The following is an 18,750-nucleotide window of genomic DNA, read 5'->3' on the forward strand; positions in this document are numbered from 1 at the left end:
CCAATGGTTATATCGAACAGAAAACCACGTACAACATGGTTTAAATCTAACCATAAACCATTGTTGAATAGACGAAGTGAGAAACGTTTACGTTTGATAATTCAGACATTTGGAAACTATTTAGCACAACTTCCATATGGACATTCAATTAATTAGAAAACAAAAAAGGCACGTAAACTTCTTTGTTTGCTTCCTACGGTGTTTTTATCCTTCAACAGGAATTTCGGTACCACACATTACTCGGCAAAATCTTCACAATTCTTTCTTAAATACAAAGACGTTTTGAAGTTAGGATGTACCTGTAGAAATGTTATTACAAACGGGATCACATTCTAAATGTCACGGCAATGTTGTAACAAACGGGATATCACATCCTATATGTAACGGGAATGTTGTTACAAACAGGATATCACATCCTAAATGTTACGGCAATATTATTACAAACGGGATATCACATCCTAAATGTAACGGCAATGTTATTACAAACGGGATATATCATCCTAAATGTAACGGCAATGTTATATCAAACGGGATATATCATCCTAAATGTAACGGCAATGTTATTACAAACGGGATATATCATCCTAAATGTAACGGCAATGTTATAACAAACGGGATATCACATCCTAAATGTAACGGCAATGTTGTTACAAACGGGATATCGCATCCTAAATATAACGGCAGTATTGTTACATACGAGATATCACATCATACATGTAACGGCAATGTTGTTACAAAAGGGATATCACATCCTTACTGTTATAGCAGTATTGTTACAAACGGGATATCGCATCCTAAATGTAACAGCAATTTTGTTACAAACACGATATCACATCCTAAATGTAACGGCAGTATTATTACAAACGGGATATTGCATCCTAAATGTAACGGCAGTAATGTAACAAACGGGATATCACATCCTAAATGTAACGGACACATTGTGACAAACACGATATCACATCCTAAATGTAATAGCAGTATTATTACAAACGGGATATCACATCCTAAATGTAACGGCAGTATTGTAACAAACGGGATATCGCATCCTAAATGTAATGGCAATGTTGTTACAAACGGGATATCAAATCCTATATGTAACGGAAATATTATTACAAACGGGATATCACATCCTAAATGTAATAGCAGTATTATTACAAACGGGATATCAAATCCTATATGTAACGGAAATATTATTACAAACGGGATATCAAATCCTATATGTAACGGAAATATTATTACAAACGGGATATCAAATCCTATATGTAACGGAAATATTATTACAAACGGGATATCAAATCCTATATGTAACGGAAATATTATTAAAAAAGGGATATCACATCCTAAATGTAAGGGCAATGTTATTACAAACGAGATATCAAATCCTAAATGTAACGGCAATGTTGTTACAAACATGATTTCACATCCTAAATGTAATAGCAATATTGTTATGAAACTTGTTGATTCAGAATACACACCGATAATCTGTATGAACAGTATCTTATTCAATATATTAAATCTTGCAATATAGATCATACAGTGGGAACAAATAGGATCCTGACACAAGCAACATTGCTGATTCTCCTAATATGTCTTCAAAAATAATAACTTGAAAATAAAAATACAACATGCTCTGTGAAATTTAAAGTTAGTCCCAAAATAAATAAATAATATAAAGTATACTTTATTTTTGTTTAAAATATACTATGTATGTACCAATACGAAACGTCATTGATACCCATCCCCGTAATCCCTTCGGTAGTGTTAAAATGTGAAATAAATTAGGTTTTCCGTGTACGATATGTATTTTAATTTTTTTTTCTGGAATATTGGAGATAAAAAGTTATAAATAGCGTACTTGTTAAAAATTGATGAATGCATAGCGTGCAGCAGTGTTATTCATACTTCAAATAAAAATTAGCCAATGAATTAAGATATTATATACATATAAAATAAGGAGACGTGGTATGATTGCCATGAGACAACTATCCGCGATTGCCAAATGACGAGCATTTAATGAACTATAGGTCACCGTACGACCTTCAACAATGAGCAAACCCCATCCCATATTGTCAGTAATTAAAGGTCCCGACATAACAAAATGAAACAATTCCCACAAAACCATATCAATATTGATTACAAAGGGATAAACGAAAAACAAATATAACAGACTGCAAAGAACGACAACCACCGAACTACATGATTCTGAATTGGGACAAGCAGTAAGAGAATGATGCGGTATTGACAATTTTAAGATCATTGGTACAATGAATTGAATATTGCAGTCTTAGTGTTTTAATTGACCTATACATTTGTTTTCATGCGGATAAGTACAGACTCAGGTGCACGGCTTGTTATTGGTGTTTGGTCGTTGTTATTAAACATATCATCATCGTCCGTATCTGTCTTTGGATCCGGTTTCGGGTCCACCTTAAAACATACAAACAAAACAAAATTAACATCACAGTGATAAAAATTCCAATTTCATTGAAAGCAAGATTATCTAGTAAAGTACCTGCAATTAAGTGTTACGAGCTTATTGCATGAAACAAATTCACAAATATGCATATGAAGAAAAAAAGATCATACTTCCACGTTATTTCGGTCTCTGGTGGATAGTTGTCAAATTGGCAATCATACAACATCCCTTTATTTTTATATGAAGACAACCATGAGGTACTCACGCGGTCTACTCATATAACTTATAGCTTTAAAAAGTACTTTGTATATACATCATTGCCTATAAACACATATAGAGAAAAAAAAAACACTGATCTTGTTAACGGGTAAATATCAGTAGAAATATGAACATATATCACCTTCGTATGTTTGTCTTTATATCTCTTCCATAATTTAAAAGCTAGCAATGCCAAAGCCACAAGAACAATTATTGCTACAACGACTCATATTATAGTACCGATACCCCCACTGTTACCTGCAAAATACATGTAGCTGTAATTGTAAGATATACATACAATACCTGTTATTGCAAAATTAGTATAATAAATTTTATCCGTAGCAAAATGTGAATTTTCCACTTAATTAAGACATTCTACGTTTATTTTAATTTGATAAGCGACTTTTACCCTTTTAAAACTGAAGTGAAATGAAATCATTGCTCTTCCCTCCTTCCCACACGCATAATGGATTCGCCGCTTAGTTTATATTTTACTATTAGACCCCATTATTTTCCAATACCGTAACTTTGAGATACTTTTTAAAAAGGATATACATGTAGAGAAAAGTGTTGTGTATTTCTATAGCCAAGGTTAGTTTTATAACTTACCACTCACGGCGGCGCTATCCCTTCTGTCTTTTTCAAGTAGGATAAATTCTGTGACGTTCTCCGATATAATTGTAAAGTTATCATTGCAGCCATATGTAGCGTTCTCCTTACCACAGGTTAAGGTTAACGTATCAGTACCGTCAAACGCTGAAAGAAATTATAAAAACATTTTACATAATTGAACTGATTTGCTCTAATTAGTAATTCGTGGATTTCATAAAAAAATATATTGCAATGTTTTTTTAAAGTTTCTAATGAAGACTCTTAGTCATAGTTTTGTTTGACAAGTCTTCAATAGTCCCATATACAAGTTATCAATAAGTCCATATAAACCTTCAGACATATTTGTATCCCGTAATAATGATTATAGAAGTGTGCCGTTAAGTTCGATGCTAGGAGCTGTTTAGCTCATCTTCGAAGACCTCCGAGTAGCTGTCAAAAGTTAAACAAACGATGAACAGCAACAAAAGAACTGTTCTGTGATATTCATTTCCTAGTAGGTGCTTGGGTTGTCTCATTTACACCTGTTTTACAACAAAATATTTTTGAAAATTTAGTTGTATTCCTAGTTTAACATAATTTCGTGTTGTCTAACTTTAAGGTTGTTTGTTGCACATGTTTATAGCTTTGTTGTTATTTTGTGGTCTGGCTTTACTTTTTACATCTCCGTCCTTTTGAATCCTTTGATTTTTTCTTCTCTTTGTAATACAATTACTTTGAATTATACTCTTTTAACATACTTGTTGGTTATTAGATGTCCCTGACGACTTAAACTTTACTTTTAACCCATATCCATGTATCAGTAGCACGACCTTGATAGTAATTTCATAATCAAATCTTACTAAAATTGAGAATGGAAATGGGGAATGTGTCAAAGAGACAACAACCCGACCAAAGAGCATAAAACAGCCCAAGGCCACCAAAAGGTCTTCAACACAGCGAGAAAATCCCGCACCCGGAGGCGGGCTTCAGCTGGCCCCGAAACAAAAATGTGTACTACTTCAGTGAAAATGGACGTCACACTAAACTCCGAAACACATAAATGAACTAAAATTTAAAAAAAACATACAAGACTTGTTCTCTGCGAGCGGTAACAAAGGCCAGAGGCTCCTGACATGGGATAGGCGCATAAATGCGGCGGGGTTAAACATGTTTGTGAAATCTCAACCCTCCCCCTATACCTCTAGCCAATGAAGAATAAACAAACACACAGCAATACGCACAGTAAAACTCAGTTTGTTTTGTTTGTATATAAAAAAGGAGATGTGGTATGCTTTCCAATGAGACAACTATCCAACCAAGTTCAAATGAAGTGGATGTAAGCATTTATAGGCAACCGTACGGCCTTAAACAATGAGAAAAACTCACACCGTATAGTTGGGTCTAATTTATAACAAAATAATTTACGAAAAACAAATATGACAGACATGAACCAACGACAACCACTGAACTACAGGCTCCTGACTTGGGACAGGCACCTAAAGAATGTGGCGGGGTCGAACATATCTGTGAGTGCTCAACCATCCCCTAACCTGGGACAGTGGTGTTACAGCACAACATAAGAACAAACTATAAGAATCTTAGTTTTGTTTATTATTCTGTAATCTGTTTTTAGTTTGTTGTTGTTATCTTAATTTTCCTTCAACACCCCCCCCCCCCTTTTCCCTTTATTTGCATTGAACAACATTGGGTATAAGTAATATCGACAAAATACAAACTATAACGGGTTAAAAAAAACATAGTATAATACCTTCTTTGATTGATATAAAAATCTGTTTTAATATTTCTATAAAATTATGCTTACATAGATACAAGCTTTGATCCTTGCACATTAGTACGTATTAAGAATACAGGTTGATAGCCAACTATTATCTCCATACAACTGTGTCAAATGAGCCAAGATATTCTTATCAAAGCAAGTAGAACATTTTTAAACAGAATCAATATTAGAACTGATTCAATGTATTGTTTTTAAAACAGTCCAATATGAAATGACGTTACGCAAAAATTCATTATTTTACCTTGTACTTGAATCCAAAAATACCCATTTGACACTTCCAAACTGTTATCAAGCCGGAGTTTTATGCGATTAGTTGTACTTATATAAGCCGTTCGTTTTTCAAACGCATTTTGATCATCACACGCAATGTCGAATTCAGATTCATCATCTTGTATGTGTAGTCTTTGAGCACAGTCTCCAGTGGTAGAATTCATTTTAAATCGGACGTCAAAAGCAATTAATTGTATTTGAGAAGTTCCGCTTGATGTTATTGAACAGGAACATCCAGATGTTAAAGAACAGTCATTCATAGCGTTTGGATACTCTCCATTCCATATGTATAATAAAGTCCCAGACGCATTACAAGAACACATGCTACAAATTTCTATCTCTGAAAATAAAAAGTTTGTCTATACTGCAACGAAAACCGCTGAGTAACAAGTTTATCTATAATGCAACGAAAACCGCTGAATAACAAGTTTATCTATAATGCAACGAACACCGCTGAATAACAAGTTTATCTATAATACAACGAACACCGCTAAATAACAAGTTTATCTATAATACAACGAACACCGCTGAATAACAAGTTTATATTTAATACAACGAACACCGCTGAATAACAAGTTTATCTTTAATGCAACGAACACCGCTGAATAACCAATTTATCTTTAATGCAACGAACACCGCTGAATAACAAGTTTATCTATAATGCAAAGAACACCACTGTAGTGATGACTTATTGATATTTTATAGTCTGTCTTTCTATGTTGTGATGTTACACTATTGTTTCAGGTAGGGTGAAGGTTGGCGCCTATTAAAACTTTTAACCCGCTGCATTTGTTTGCACCTGTCCTAAGTCAGGAACCTGATGTTCAGTGGTTGTCGTTTGTTGATGTGGTTCATAAGTGTTTCTCGTTTCACGTTTTTTATATAGATTAGATCGTTGGTTTTCCTGTTTGAATGGTTTTACACTAGTCATTTTTGGGGCCCTATATAGCTTGCTGTTCGGTGTGAGCCAAGGCTCCGTGTTGAAGGCCGTACTTTGACCTATAATGGTTTACTTTTACAAATTGTGACTTGGATGGAGAGTTGTCTCATTGGCACTCATACCACATCTTCTTGTATCTATTAACGTGAAAGGCAAATTATTTTAATGGGACACACTGCTGGGACCTTTCATAGCCTATTTCAAAACAAACCATTACGTTATTTAGTATATATCATATTTGCATGAAGTGTACAAATTTTAAATTTGTATTATTTCAAAATATCCTAATTTTTTAAAACTCTTTTCTTATTGGCTTTGATCCTTTGCAACGTATTGTGATAACGCGCGATGTCTACCTCGCTTGTTGTAATACCCCCCATCACACTAGGAATACGATCCCGCATATTCGCTAGCCAAGTGTTACGATCCAGTCACCTTCAGGACTGCGGACTGAATCGTAACCCTTGGCTAGCGGAGATGACGATCCGGTTACGACCTCAGAAATTATGAAATATTTTGGAAGTCGAAGTAAGATCGTGGTGATCGTGTTAAGGACGTGCAAAGATCTCTTTATGATCGTTGAGGTCCAAGACCAACTTTGAACGTAGTGCAGTTGTGGCCAAAACTAGTCGCAGTAGAAGCGTAAGAAGGTCGTAGTAAGGACGTAGTAAGATCGGGTTGGATGTAGAAGCATCATATTGGAAATCGTGGTGCAATTGGGAAGCCAATTAATTGAAAAGATTCGCTGCGACCTTACTACGATTTCAGTGCGACTATCCCGATTTCACTACGTCTTTATTACGCTTCTACTACGATATTGATACTATTATACTACGATGAGGAAGACAATAGTACGTTGCTACAACGCGCTTGTCGTCCTTAGTATGACCTTACTACGATACTACTACGTCCCAAACATGATAATTGCACGACCTCAGTTGATATAAAAAACAGATGCAATAGCTTCTACCTGTAGTTCAACCATGGACACACATGAGCAAAACCTACTTTTGCAATCTTTAATTCAGCTGCACTGTATCAATTTGACTGATCAGACTACACATTTTTTGTTATAAGAAGAAGGAGAAGACACATACTAGACAGCATAGGTCCTGTTGGGTGAGTCCTTGACTTTCTGTTGAAAGAAGACTCCAGTTTGGGTATTACGACCGACTTATGAAAGAATTAAGGATCGCGGATCAGCAGTCATAATTTAAGTGAAACTTGCCTTTGTGGGTGCAGACTACACATTTTTATGGATAGATGTAGGATGATACGGTTCTATGTCGGACGCCCAGATTTACAACGCGTCATAATTAAAGGAGTGTTTGGAAGATAAGACTATTGGATTTCCTGAGTCAGATCCCTTACCTAATGACGACCTAAACATGCCATACTGCATCTTTGGTGTCGAAGCATTTGGGTTGAGAACTTATTTGATGAAGCCATATTATAGATCGTAGTGGGATCTTCATGGTCTTGTTCTAGTGTGACGAGGGCTTAACATAGAGATTGTTTACAACTTTTCAATTCTTTCTAAAAAGCCAAATTTAATTTATTTTATGCATAAAAGAATATGGAGATCATTTCTAATAAAAACGATCGGGAAGCCAATTAATTGAAAAGATTCGCTGCGACCTTACTACGATTTCAGTGCGACTATCCCGATTTCACTACGTCTTTATTACGCTTCTACTACGATATTGATACTATTATACTACGATGAGGAAGACAAAAGTTCGTTGCTACAACGCGCTTGCCGTCCTTAGTATGACTTTACTACGATACTACTACGTCCCAAACATGATAATTGCACGACCTCAGTTGATATAAAAAACAGATGCAATAGCTTCTACCTGTAGTTCAACCATGGACACACATTAGCAAAACCTACTTTTGCAATCTTTAATTCAGCTGCACTGTATCAATTTGGCTGATCAGACTACACATTTTTTGTTATAAGAAGAAGGAGAACACATATACTAGACAGAATAGATCCTGTTGGATGAGTCCTTGGCTTTCTGTTGAAAGAAGACTCCAGTTTGGGTATTACGACCGACTTATGAAAGAATTAAGGATGGCGGATCAACAATCATTTTTTAAATTTTTCAAGGATGCCTCCAGAAATGTTTGACGAACTTTTGAACAGAGTAAGAATACAGACACCCGATTCAGAAAGGCACGAAATCCCGGTTTGCTATTACCTTAAGACACTTAGCTTCTTGCGATAGGTATCCAACCCTTCAATACGATTTCAGAATCGCGCACAATAATATACTGGTAAGTAATTTATTTCTGAGGTTTGCCAGGCAATTGTACAGGAACATAAAGATGAAGTTATACCCTGTCCAACAGAACCAAATGAATGTCGAGTTATTGCCAAAGATTTCTAGAGAAGGAACGTGCCACACGCTCGTGGCGCACTCGATGGAAAGCATATTGCTATTAGAAGCCGGGCCTAAAAATGGATCATTGTTACATAACTAAAAAGTTTTCTTCTTCATTAGTGATCCTTGCCTTGGTGGGTGCAGACTACAAATTTTTATGGATAGATGTAGGATGATACGGTTCTATGTCGGACGCCCAGATTTACAACGCGTCATAATCAAAGGAGTTATTGGAAGATAAGACAATTGGATTTCCCCTTACCTAATGACGACCTAAACATGCCATACTTCATCTTGGGTGTCGACGCATTTGGGTTGAGAACTTATTTAATGAAGCCATATTATAGATCGTAGTGGGATCTTCATGGTCTTGTTTTAGTGTGACGAGGGCTTAACATAGAGATTGTTTACAACTTTTCAATTCTTTCTAAAAAGCCAAATTAAAGTTTATTTTATGCATAAAAGTATATGGAGATCATTTCTAATAAAAACATTTCTGGTTCAATAAACAGATAATTTTACATGGCTTTTTTTCAATATCACAACCGAGGTGATAGTATTTTGTTGATTTTGTAACATATATATTTGTATGAAAAAATTGTTATTCAACATGTCGCTATACATGTATAATCATTAATAATTTACTTACTTACTTACTTACTTACATCAAATTTTACCTGTATTTACTATCTAGTATATAAGAAAATTTTAATAATTTTAATGATCAATCTACTTCAAAATCAATAAGTGTAAATTTTCTTTAATTTCTGATTTAATGCTCAGCGAACAAGCTAGATAAAACCAAAGACAACATAGATTTTGAAGCTTAATGTAGCATACAAACAAAACACAGAAAATATGTAATTGATTTTACAGGTACTTACTTTATATTCATAGGATACGTAACATAGTATTATATATATATCCTTGTATATGCATCTAAAGTAAAGTCATTCAATTGTATCATGTTAAATTCTCGTCATATAAAATTTGAACTTAAATGAATTTGAATTAGTGAATACAATGTGAAAACAAATTCTTGGTAAGATATTATTTAAACGACATATTATTTTTGTCTGTTAAGTGTAAAACAACAAATAATTCATGTCTCAACCAACAACAGATATGGCTACATTACCTAGCTTCCTGTAGTAGCCAGAACATTTTGACCCGGCTTTCTAAGTTATTTTATACCGCTTTATGTCATTTTGAAAGTTAATGTTCCTTATGTGAGTATCTGGACAGGTTATTTATAATGTCGTTTACTTTTACGACATCACATCCTCGTCCATTGGTGTCTGATGGATAGTTGTCCCATTGGAAATCATATCACATCTCCTTACCTTTATTTTTATATGGTTTAGATAGACCGTTCGCTAACCTTCCAAATTATACGGACCGAACTTTTCAGTTTCGGTTTAGTATATATACGTTTTGAGATGACCATTCGGTCGATTAACGGCCACATTACCTCAGTGCATGCATCATTTTAAATATTGTCCATGCGTATCAAATATATATCCATGGCAACATACTTTTACCTAAAACAGAAATTTTTGTTATACGCAGCCATATTATGCCTTAATTACAAACCATCATAATTTATTACCTTCAATGCAGTGATAGTTTAACTGCATATAATTTGTTTGTCGTAAAAACACTGATTGATTACACTCTTTTATGGTATCATTCCATCCGACAGCTTTCTGACAGGAAACACTTCCGCTACAGTCAGAGTAGGTTGTAAGATCTCCATTTGGCCCATAGTAGCGCATCCCACAATCTTCTGATGCATTGTAGTAAGCACAGCATCCTTCAGAAGCATTCACGTTTGATGTCTGTATTTGTGGACACCTAGAATCTAACGTCTTAGCGTATGAATACACATCATGGACATACATTACCTGGCCAGAGAAGCAGGATGGAAACAGAAAATTACTATGTGTGTTGCCGAAACACTCTTCTGATACGTTTGCGACGAGGGTAGATGTGCATATACCTGTTAAGTAATAGGTTTAAAAGAATATTTACTGTTATCTGACACTTGTTTATTGACATTTAAGTGTAAAAATTATAAGGGTTTATTTATTAGTTGAAATTAGACGTTGAACTAGCTTTCAGTAGCTGGGAGTACTCTTACATCAGACCTTTCAGTAGCTGGGAGTACTCTTACATCTGACCTTTCAGTAGCTGGGAGTACTCTTACATCGGACCTTTCAGTAGCTAGGAGTATTCTTACATCGGACCTTTGTGTCGTTTGTCTCTTTGTTTGTTGGTTTTGGAGTTTATAGAGATCAAAAGGATACATCCCTTTCCAACAAATTTATACAATTTGTTCTTTGTTGTATTGTTACACCCCTGTACCTTGTTATGAAAGGTTTCAAACGCGAAAACCAACGGCCTAATTTATAACAAAACGAATTACGAAAAACAAATATGACAGGCGTGAACGAGTGACAACCACTAAACTACAGTGTCCTGAATTGGTACAGGCACATAAAGAATTTGACGGAGTTAAACATGTTTGTGAGCGCTCAAACCTTGTCTTACATCAGACAGTGCTGTATATGTTATAGCACAACAACATGAGAACAAACTATAAAAATCAGTAGCAATTGGCTAAACTCAAAAGATCGGCACGAGGCATATAAACAACTAACATAAAACAGTAGAAACAAAGCACCGAAATACTTTCAGTTACTGAAGGCCAGTACAAATATAAAAATAAGAAGATGTGGTATAATTGCCAACGAGACAACTCTCCACAAGACACCAAATAACACAGAAATTAACCGTTATAGGTCACCGTACGGCCTTCAACAATGAGCAAAACCCATACCGCATAGTCAGCTATCAAAAGTCTCAAAATGACAAATCTTACTCACACGATCCTATCTAAATGATTTTTCATGTTTCCTGTGGTAAATCACGGACTTTACAAAGGTGGATGCATCGTTTAGTGAACTTAGATCGAAATACTTCTAGTTTAATATATACAGTGACTGTCAGATCTGAACTAGAAACTTCAACATCAGTCAAGAATAATATAGTGGAATAATCAATATTCTACGGAAATATCAAATGATATTATTAATTGAAGAGCTTTGGCCTTACATACATCTATTTCTCTGAATTGTAAGTTAATAAATTTAAAAATAATTCTTATGAATTAAATTTGTTTATTAGTAAAATTTGTACGTACCAACAGAAACTAAGGCAATGATAATTAACACATCTGACATTTTCATTAGCATTCCATATACACCAATTGAAAACAGGAAGCAAAACGAAGTACATAAAGGTTCTTTGTGCTTTGTTTTGTACATAATGAACGACATATATCACATTACTCCAATAGCTCTAATCTTCACAGAGTTGATTTGTTCACTAGCATGTTGTATATATGATAAATAACGTTATATTTATACTTGTATACATAATATGACAGAACCTATGCATATCGTCATTTAAATTCAATCGACATATTAAGTTTATTTTCTATTTCAAATTCAACAGAAAAAGCTTATTTTATGACTTAAATGCATGCATGCATTTTACCTATTTTTTTATGAAATAAAACTGTACTAGACTTGTTGTTTTCGTGTTCAGTTTATTAATTTTATTCCTTCACTTATATGGGTCATTTTCAAAATTTTCAGTTCACTTATGCTAAGAAAATTATTTTTAAAGGAAAATGCAGTTGTAAGTGTTTTAATGAAAGTTTATAGAATTTACGAGTCGGAGCATTATTCAGATCTATTTTGATAAAATTAAAATATATTTATGTCAGATATTTGCATAATTAATGGGCGTACAGTGTTTGGGTAACACATTTCAAATGACTTTCCCCTATTTTCTGATTGCCTTGCTATCTGCAAAAGGAACTATTTTAGAATGTTTATGATAACTCTAACGAAAAATCGCAGCTTCTTTATTATTATATGTAACATTTTTTCTAAAAACTAAATTCAATCGTCGTGCATGAAATGGATATCTATCCTGTAACTAGATCAAACGTTACATTTTGTCTCCCTATGAATATGGAACTATGCAGTGATAATTTTAAAAGAACACAGCACGTTTTTTGCATAACAGTTTAGAGAAAAGAAAATTCAAGACATTTAGTGAAAAAAAAAATAGTGAGTACCCTTTTGTCATGTCTATGCTGTTACCAACATATTTATTAATTACACAATTATTATACTTGTAAAAAGTGCAATAACGTGTGTGAAACCAAAATCTCAAAAAACATTATCACTTCACCAAAATGAGTAGTTATTTCATACCAGCATTCATAAATGAAAAAAAAAAATTGTCTATCCTGTTACTATGGTTACTATGGTTACAGTAACAGGATAGACAATATTTTATAGAAACGTCTTTAAAAAGTTTATAATTACATATAATGTTTTACACATAATGAAATGTTTGGTTGTTTGAACTCATCTAAAGGTTACAACGTCTTAATCTTCGCAATTTAGCATATACAAATGCAATACCGCTATCGGTAATTTGATAGACAAAAAGGGTAACTGGATAGAACTTAATAGTGATATATCTTTAAAGTACGTTCCTCTTACTAAAACCAAAAGACAAAAGTAAACCAACATGCGAGGGAGCTACTTGATGTTGGGTTTATTAGAAGGAGAAAACAAAAATGCTGAACATTTTTAATTGCTATCTTAGACTTGCGTTGCTGGTGGTTATTTTTATAACCTTTGAAAACCAATTTTTAGAGGTATTTTTCAGTACAACAAGGAAAGTTGACAAATAATCTATCATTACACAGAATGAAAATGTATAGAAGTTTTTTCTCTTGAAAACCATCTAATTGGCTATGAAAAACAAGCTTAAAATTTTATCGAAACCTCTTCTAAATAACCCAAAATTTATTTTGAACATGGTAACAGGAGAGACAAAATATTGCACCACCTATCAATAAATGTTTCAATATATTCTTGTATGACATTATCAAGATTGCATCTTTTAATGTGTTGTTCCATAAGTACTGTTTGTTTTGATTTGCTTATGAAGAGGGTTGTTTGAATTAGTAACTTTAATTCAATTTAGCAATTTCAAAATTCGTTTTTTTTTAAATGACCAATAGCTGTTCGGTGTGAGCCAAGGCTCCGTGTTGAAGGTCGTACTTTGACCTATAATGGTTTACTTTTAAAAATTGTGACTTGAATGGAGATTTGTCTCATTGGCACTCATACCACATCTTCTTATATCCATATATAATACGTTTAAAATATCTTTGCAAAGTTGTGTATCAAAAGGAATATTATAATTCTAAAATATCGTGGACAATACAAAACCGCGGCAACATAAACTAAATGTGGACATAGGTACCGACAGATAACATGGAATTGCTGCCTGGTGCATGGATATAGACATTCATACCCAACTCTTTAAATCTGCTGAAAACACTGAAAATCTGAAAAACTGATTGAAGGCCTAATATATTCCAACTCGCCCGCACCATTATTTTTTTCAATGTGGCAAACTTGATATTTTGTAATATGAATCCATAAAAAAATTTGAATGAAAAAAAAAAAAAAATAAAAAGTAAAATAAAAAAAATCCTTTGAACCAATTATAATGATAGTTTTAATGATTGATGATGATGATGATGATGATTTAGTGTTTAGGACGAGAACATGTTAATGTGTTATGAATATGTACTAGACCGACACGTTGAATCGTATTATTAACTTGCTAGCTCACAGGAAACAGTCCGCAGGAAGAAATTTCAACCCTCCAAAACACATCATTTCAACCTGTATTTGATCTTACTCCTAAATGCCTAGCTGTCAGTAACTGCAAATACTGATGTCCAACAGACCGATTAATGTCTGAAGAATGTTATTTGGTACATATATTAACCTTTTCGATTTTTGAGCATAAATGCCCCAAAAAAAGACCTTGTCATACCTTCTCCTTTCGTTACATGAATTTGAATTACTTTTTGAAAGTATTTTAATACTAGTACTAACAAACCACCTGTTGTAAAATATCACCATAGTGAATCCATATTATCATTGTACTATTCTTACATTATTCCCGACAATTGTGGTCAGGTGGCTATATTTGTTGACCATTTAAATACATGGTTTGCTCATCAAAATGGATTTTTTTCTTACTGAATAAAACAAGATGAATATCTCAAATGTTTAATTTTCTCTTTTATTTACTACAATAACCTCGATTGCAAGTACAATAGAAAATAATCTTATGAATGAACAGCATGAAAGATTTACGAGTTTTTTCTCTCTCTCAATTTGATGTTTTTAATCACTGTTTTCTTCAGTCTGCTTCAATGTCATTTTCACTCCTCTTCTAATGCATGTGACATATATCTTTGCCAACTTGTATCTGAAAAGGGAAAAGTGCATAATAACACTGTTCAGATTCCAATGTTATCATTTTTCCAAGTCCAATAATTAGGTCAAATATAGGTCAACCATAACATAATGTATACAATATACATGCATTGGTGCTGGTGGCATTACGTAAATACAAGGTTCATATCATACATGGCGAAAATGAATAAAGAATTGAATAATGTATGATTTACCTACTTGAAAACTGATCTAATACGATTTTGAGAAGAATTTAAGCGCCCCAAGTCTGGGTTGGCAAATTTCCATTTTTTCTATATGGGCTGCACTCTGACATCCCACTACCAAAGCAAGTTCTAAATAGGCTATCAGACATCAGAGCTATATCGGACTCACTGGTACTATGTCATTTAATTTGATTTTTATAATCTATCATTGTCTTTTATGTCATTTATACCTAAGACTTTGAGTTCAGTGCTTTACCAGAACTGGATTAAACTGTATGTTTTGTTATGATTATTTTATCAATCTACTATTAAGGATAAGTACTGATTATGGTAAAAAAAAAATAAGGAATGTTGAGTTCTACAACAAACCAGTCTCCAAGGATCATATAGTCGCTCAACTGGTTCACATGCAGTAGCCAGGAATAAAATTGAAATAGACGCATGTAAGATAACTTTCTAAATAGCAAATAGTGGGGTTTGAACAATGACAAAACATAACAACTCAATAGTACTTGTCATTTCAGGTCTTGTCACAACCCGAAGTTTGTATTTTAAGTTTTAATCTTAGTGGTTGTCATCTTGGTTGGCAGGCAATGTCAAGGGGCATAATGATTAAGGAGGTCCATACCAGAATTATTCCAGAAGAGTTTAGTACTTTATTGGGCACTAAATTGTCAGTAGCTGCGAGTACTCTCAAATCTGTATTTTGTGACTTTTATGTTGTAAGGGATGTATGAATACCCTGCATGTAGATGTAGTTTGTTCTTATATTGTGCTGTAACACCACTGTCCCCTCACTCACAAACATGTTTAACCCTGCCACATTCTTTATGTGCTTGTCCCAAGTCACGAGCCTGTAGTTCAGTTGTTCTCAGTGGTTCATGTCAGTCATATTTGTTTTTTTTTTTAATTGTTTTGTTTATATAAATTAGGCCGTTAATTTTTATCAATTGAATTGTTTCATATTTTCATGCCGGGGCCTTTTGTAACCGACTATACGGTATGGGTTTTTCTCATAGTTGAAGGCCGTACAGTTGCCTATAATTGCTAACATCCACTTCATCTGAAATTTGGTGGATAGTTGTCTCATTGGCAATCATACAACATCTCATTATTTTATACAGCAGTTTCAAAATTAAAAAAAACCAATTTTTTGCTGAATTTTTAATTATTAGTAACAGTGGCAATTCTTTAGAAAAAATGTAATTACTGGAAAGCTAAAATTACCAAATGGCAATATGCGCCAACAGTGCTTAGGTGAACATTTTGTTATAGAGGACCATGAACTAATCATTCTGCAAAAATTATCATTTCAATCTGTAATTCAGTTCCAGAGAAGGAGATCTTTTGTTTGTATTTCCTTTAGGGTCCTAAGTTAAACTATGTTCTGCTCAGGCAGCCATTTTTGGATGCCACCAAAAACACATATTACCATAATCTGATTATTCAGGCACAATATCAATGCAATCTGTCAAACAGTTAACCGGTGTGTACCGATATGTACTTCCCATAGTGTTCTTTGTAAACCGTAATGACATCTGTCAATTGTTGAAGAATTGTATGTTGCTCTCTATTTTTTTGAATATTATCGTTGTTGGGTTGTTGTCCCATGAACACAAGTAGTTACAAACTAACATGTTTTTCAAATGAAATAAAACGGACAAACTGAAAATACTTACCTAAAAAAAATCCTAATTAAGTGTAAAACTATACCTACCTTTCAAATTTTTTCCCAAATGTTCTACTGTCACCTTTCATATATACCAGTTCTATCTCGATCTCATATATTATCTGTTCATTACAGGTTTTAGTTGTTGATCTAAGACTTAATTTTCCTCAAAGACTTATTCTTTGTGTTCTGGTGGGATCAACTTTTTGATACCTATAACAGTCATCAAATATCTTGCATGAATTTGAAAAAAAGTTGTTTTTCTCAACATGCTTTTTTATGGTATTATTTATGGACCTAACACTTTATAAATTATCCTTTGAAAAAGTACATCATGAGAGAAAGATTGTATCGAAGTTTTACAAAACTCTGTCAAGTGGTTTTAGAGCAATTGTTGATACATAAGTGGGACGATTAGACAATGGACAGACCCCCTAATCAGTATATACATGTACCACCGCCTTTGGAAAGTGGGTTAATCCTGCCACATACATAAACAGGAATTTAAGTGCCTGTCACAATTCAGGAACCTTTGTATTTTTAGTTTATTTGTCAAATCTTGATGTTTTAATAAAATCGTTTTCTTATAACTTGATAATTTGGTATTGAACTGAAGGCAAATCATTGATAGAATTCTGTCAAGTCAAAAACTCAGTCAATACTAGTATTGACCAGGCCAGCACTAATACTGGTAAAAACTGGGAAATAGTGGGCAATTGAAATTTTATAAGACATTTCTATAACAAGAGTGCATACGCTGAAATGTCTTGCCTGCTTTACTGACCATGAACTATTTTCTTTTGAAATTTTTAATGATAAAGGTGAAATCAGAGGTTCCACTACATGCAAGTACCACAGAAACTTAACAATATGTTCAATGATCCATGACAATCAAATCAGGGTCAGTCAAATTATGCCAGACAGACATGTATACCTCATTCTATAATCATTCCAATGACCATACACCAACTATATAAGACATAAGATAACCTATTGCTTTAAGTATCCAAGAAAGAGACCAAACCATGAAAAGTAAACACTAACCCCGGGACACTGACCAATGAAATTGAACCATGAAAATGAAGTCAAGGTCAGATGAACAGTGCAAGACAGACCACTTGAGGGGTATTAACAAAAGGGATGCTTATTAACATTGTCATCTGTTCTTGTACATGATTCCATTTTCAAATCGATTCTGTATGTAATACTTTTTAAGAAAATGCAAATAAAAGAAATTGCCTCAAGGGGATATAACTCTCAAATGGGACGATGAAATCCTACGCAGAACCTCATCTAGTAATACTTCATGATGAGATCTACCTATTGTCCAAAAAAAGTTATGATATCTTCAAAAACAAAGAAAAAGGGGGGGGGGGGGGGGGGCATGTCGAAAAAAAACCCAATAGAAGGGAGATAACTTCTAAACATGCTAAAGGGGATGATGTAATCCTACACAAGAGTCATCTGGTAATACTTCATGATGAGGTATATCGATGGTCCAAATTTGGTCTTGATAACTCCAATAGAAACGGGGGGAGGGCATGTAAAACAAATGTTGGAAGAAAAAAAAGAAAGACCTTAATAAGCTATATCTAGAGCCGGCATAGTATACAAACAAGGACATAACATAGCTCTATGGAGCTCTTAACCAACATAAATTCAATCATTGACCAATAAAAAAAAAAATCTACAAAGTGTATGTACATGACCTCCTCACATAAATGTCACATGTAGTGTCGGCTTGTAGTAAGAAAACCAGGACAGGACCGGTTCAAACAGAAAGATTTTGAAAGCAAAGAAAACTGAGCACCTTATAAGAGAGTCTGGATGGGGTTTCTTCATTTCTGTATTCT

The 18,750-nt window shown here is 33.9% G+C and overlaps 1 protein-coding gene across 3 annotated transcripts in view; it reads right to left on the bottom strand.

Moving 5' to 3' along the window:
* Positions 1-18,750, bottom strand: part of LOC127725431 (uncharacterized) — a 103,592-nt gene that overhangs the window by 39,606 nt on the left and 45,236 nt on the right. The window contains exon 6 of one of the 3 annotated variants that reach the window (XM_052232386.1): positions 2,302-2,427. The exons of 1 other annotated variant lie outside the window; for it this stretch is intronic. In XM_052232386.1, the coding sequence (XP_052088346.1) occupies positions 2,302-2,427 (126 nt within the window). Of the gene's footprint in view, positions 1-1,665; positions 2,428-18,750 lie in introns of those variants that run through there. One more of the 3 variants, XM_052232385.1, reaches the window with a different exon arrangement.

This window comes from Mytilus californianus, unplaced genomic scaffold (genome assembly GCF_021869535.1).
Source record: "Mytilus californianus isolate M0D057914Y unplaced genomic scaffold, xbMytCali1.0.p SCAF_15, whole genome shotgun sequence".
Lineage (NCBI taxonomy): Eukaryota > Metazoa > Mollusca > Bivalvia > Mytilida > Mytilidae > Mytilus > Mytilus californianus.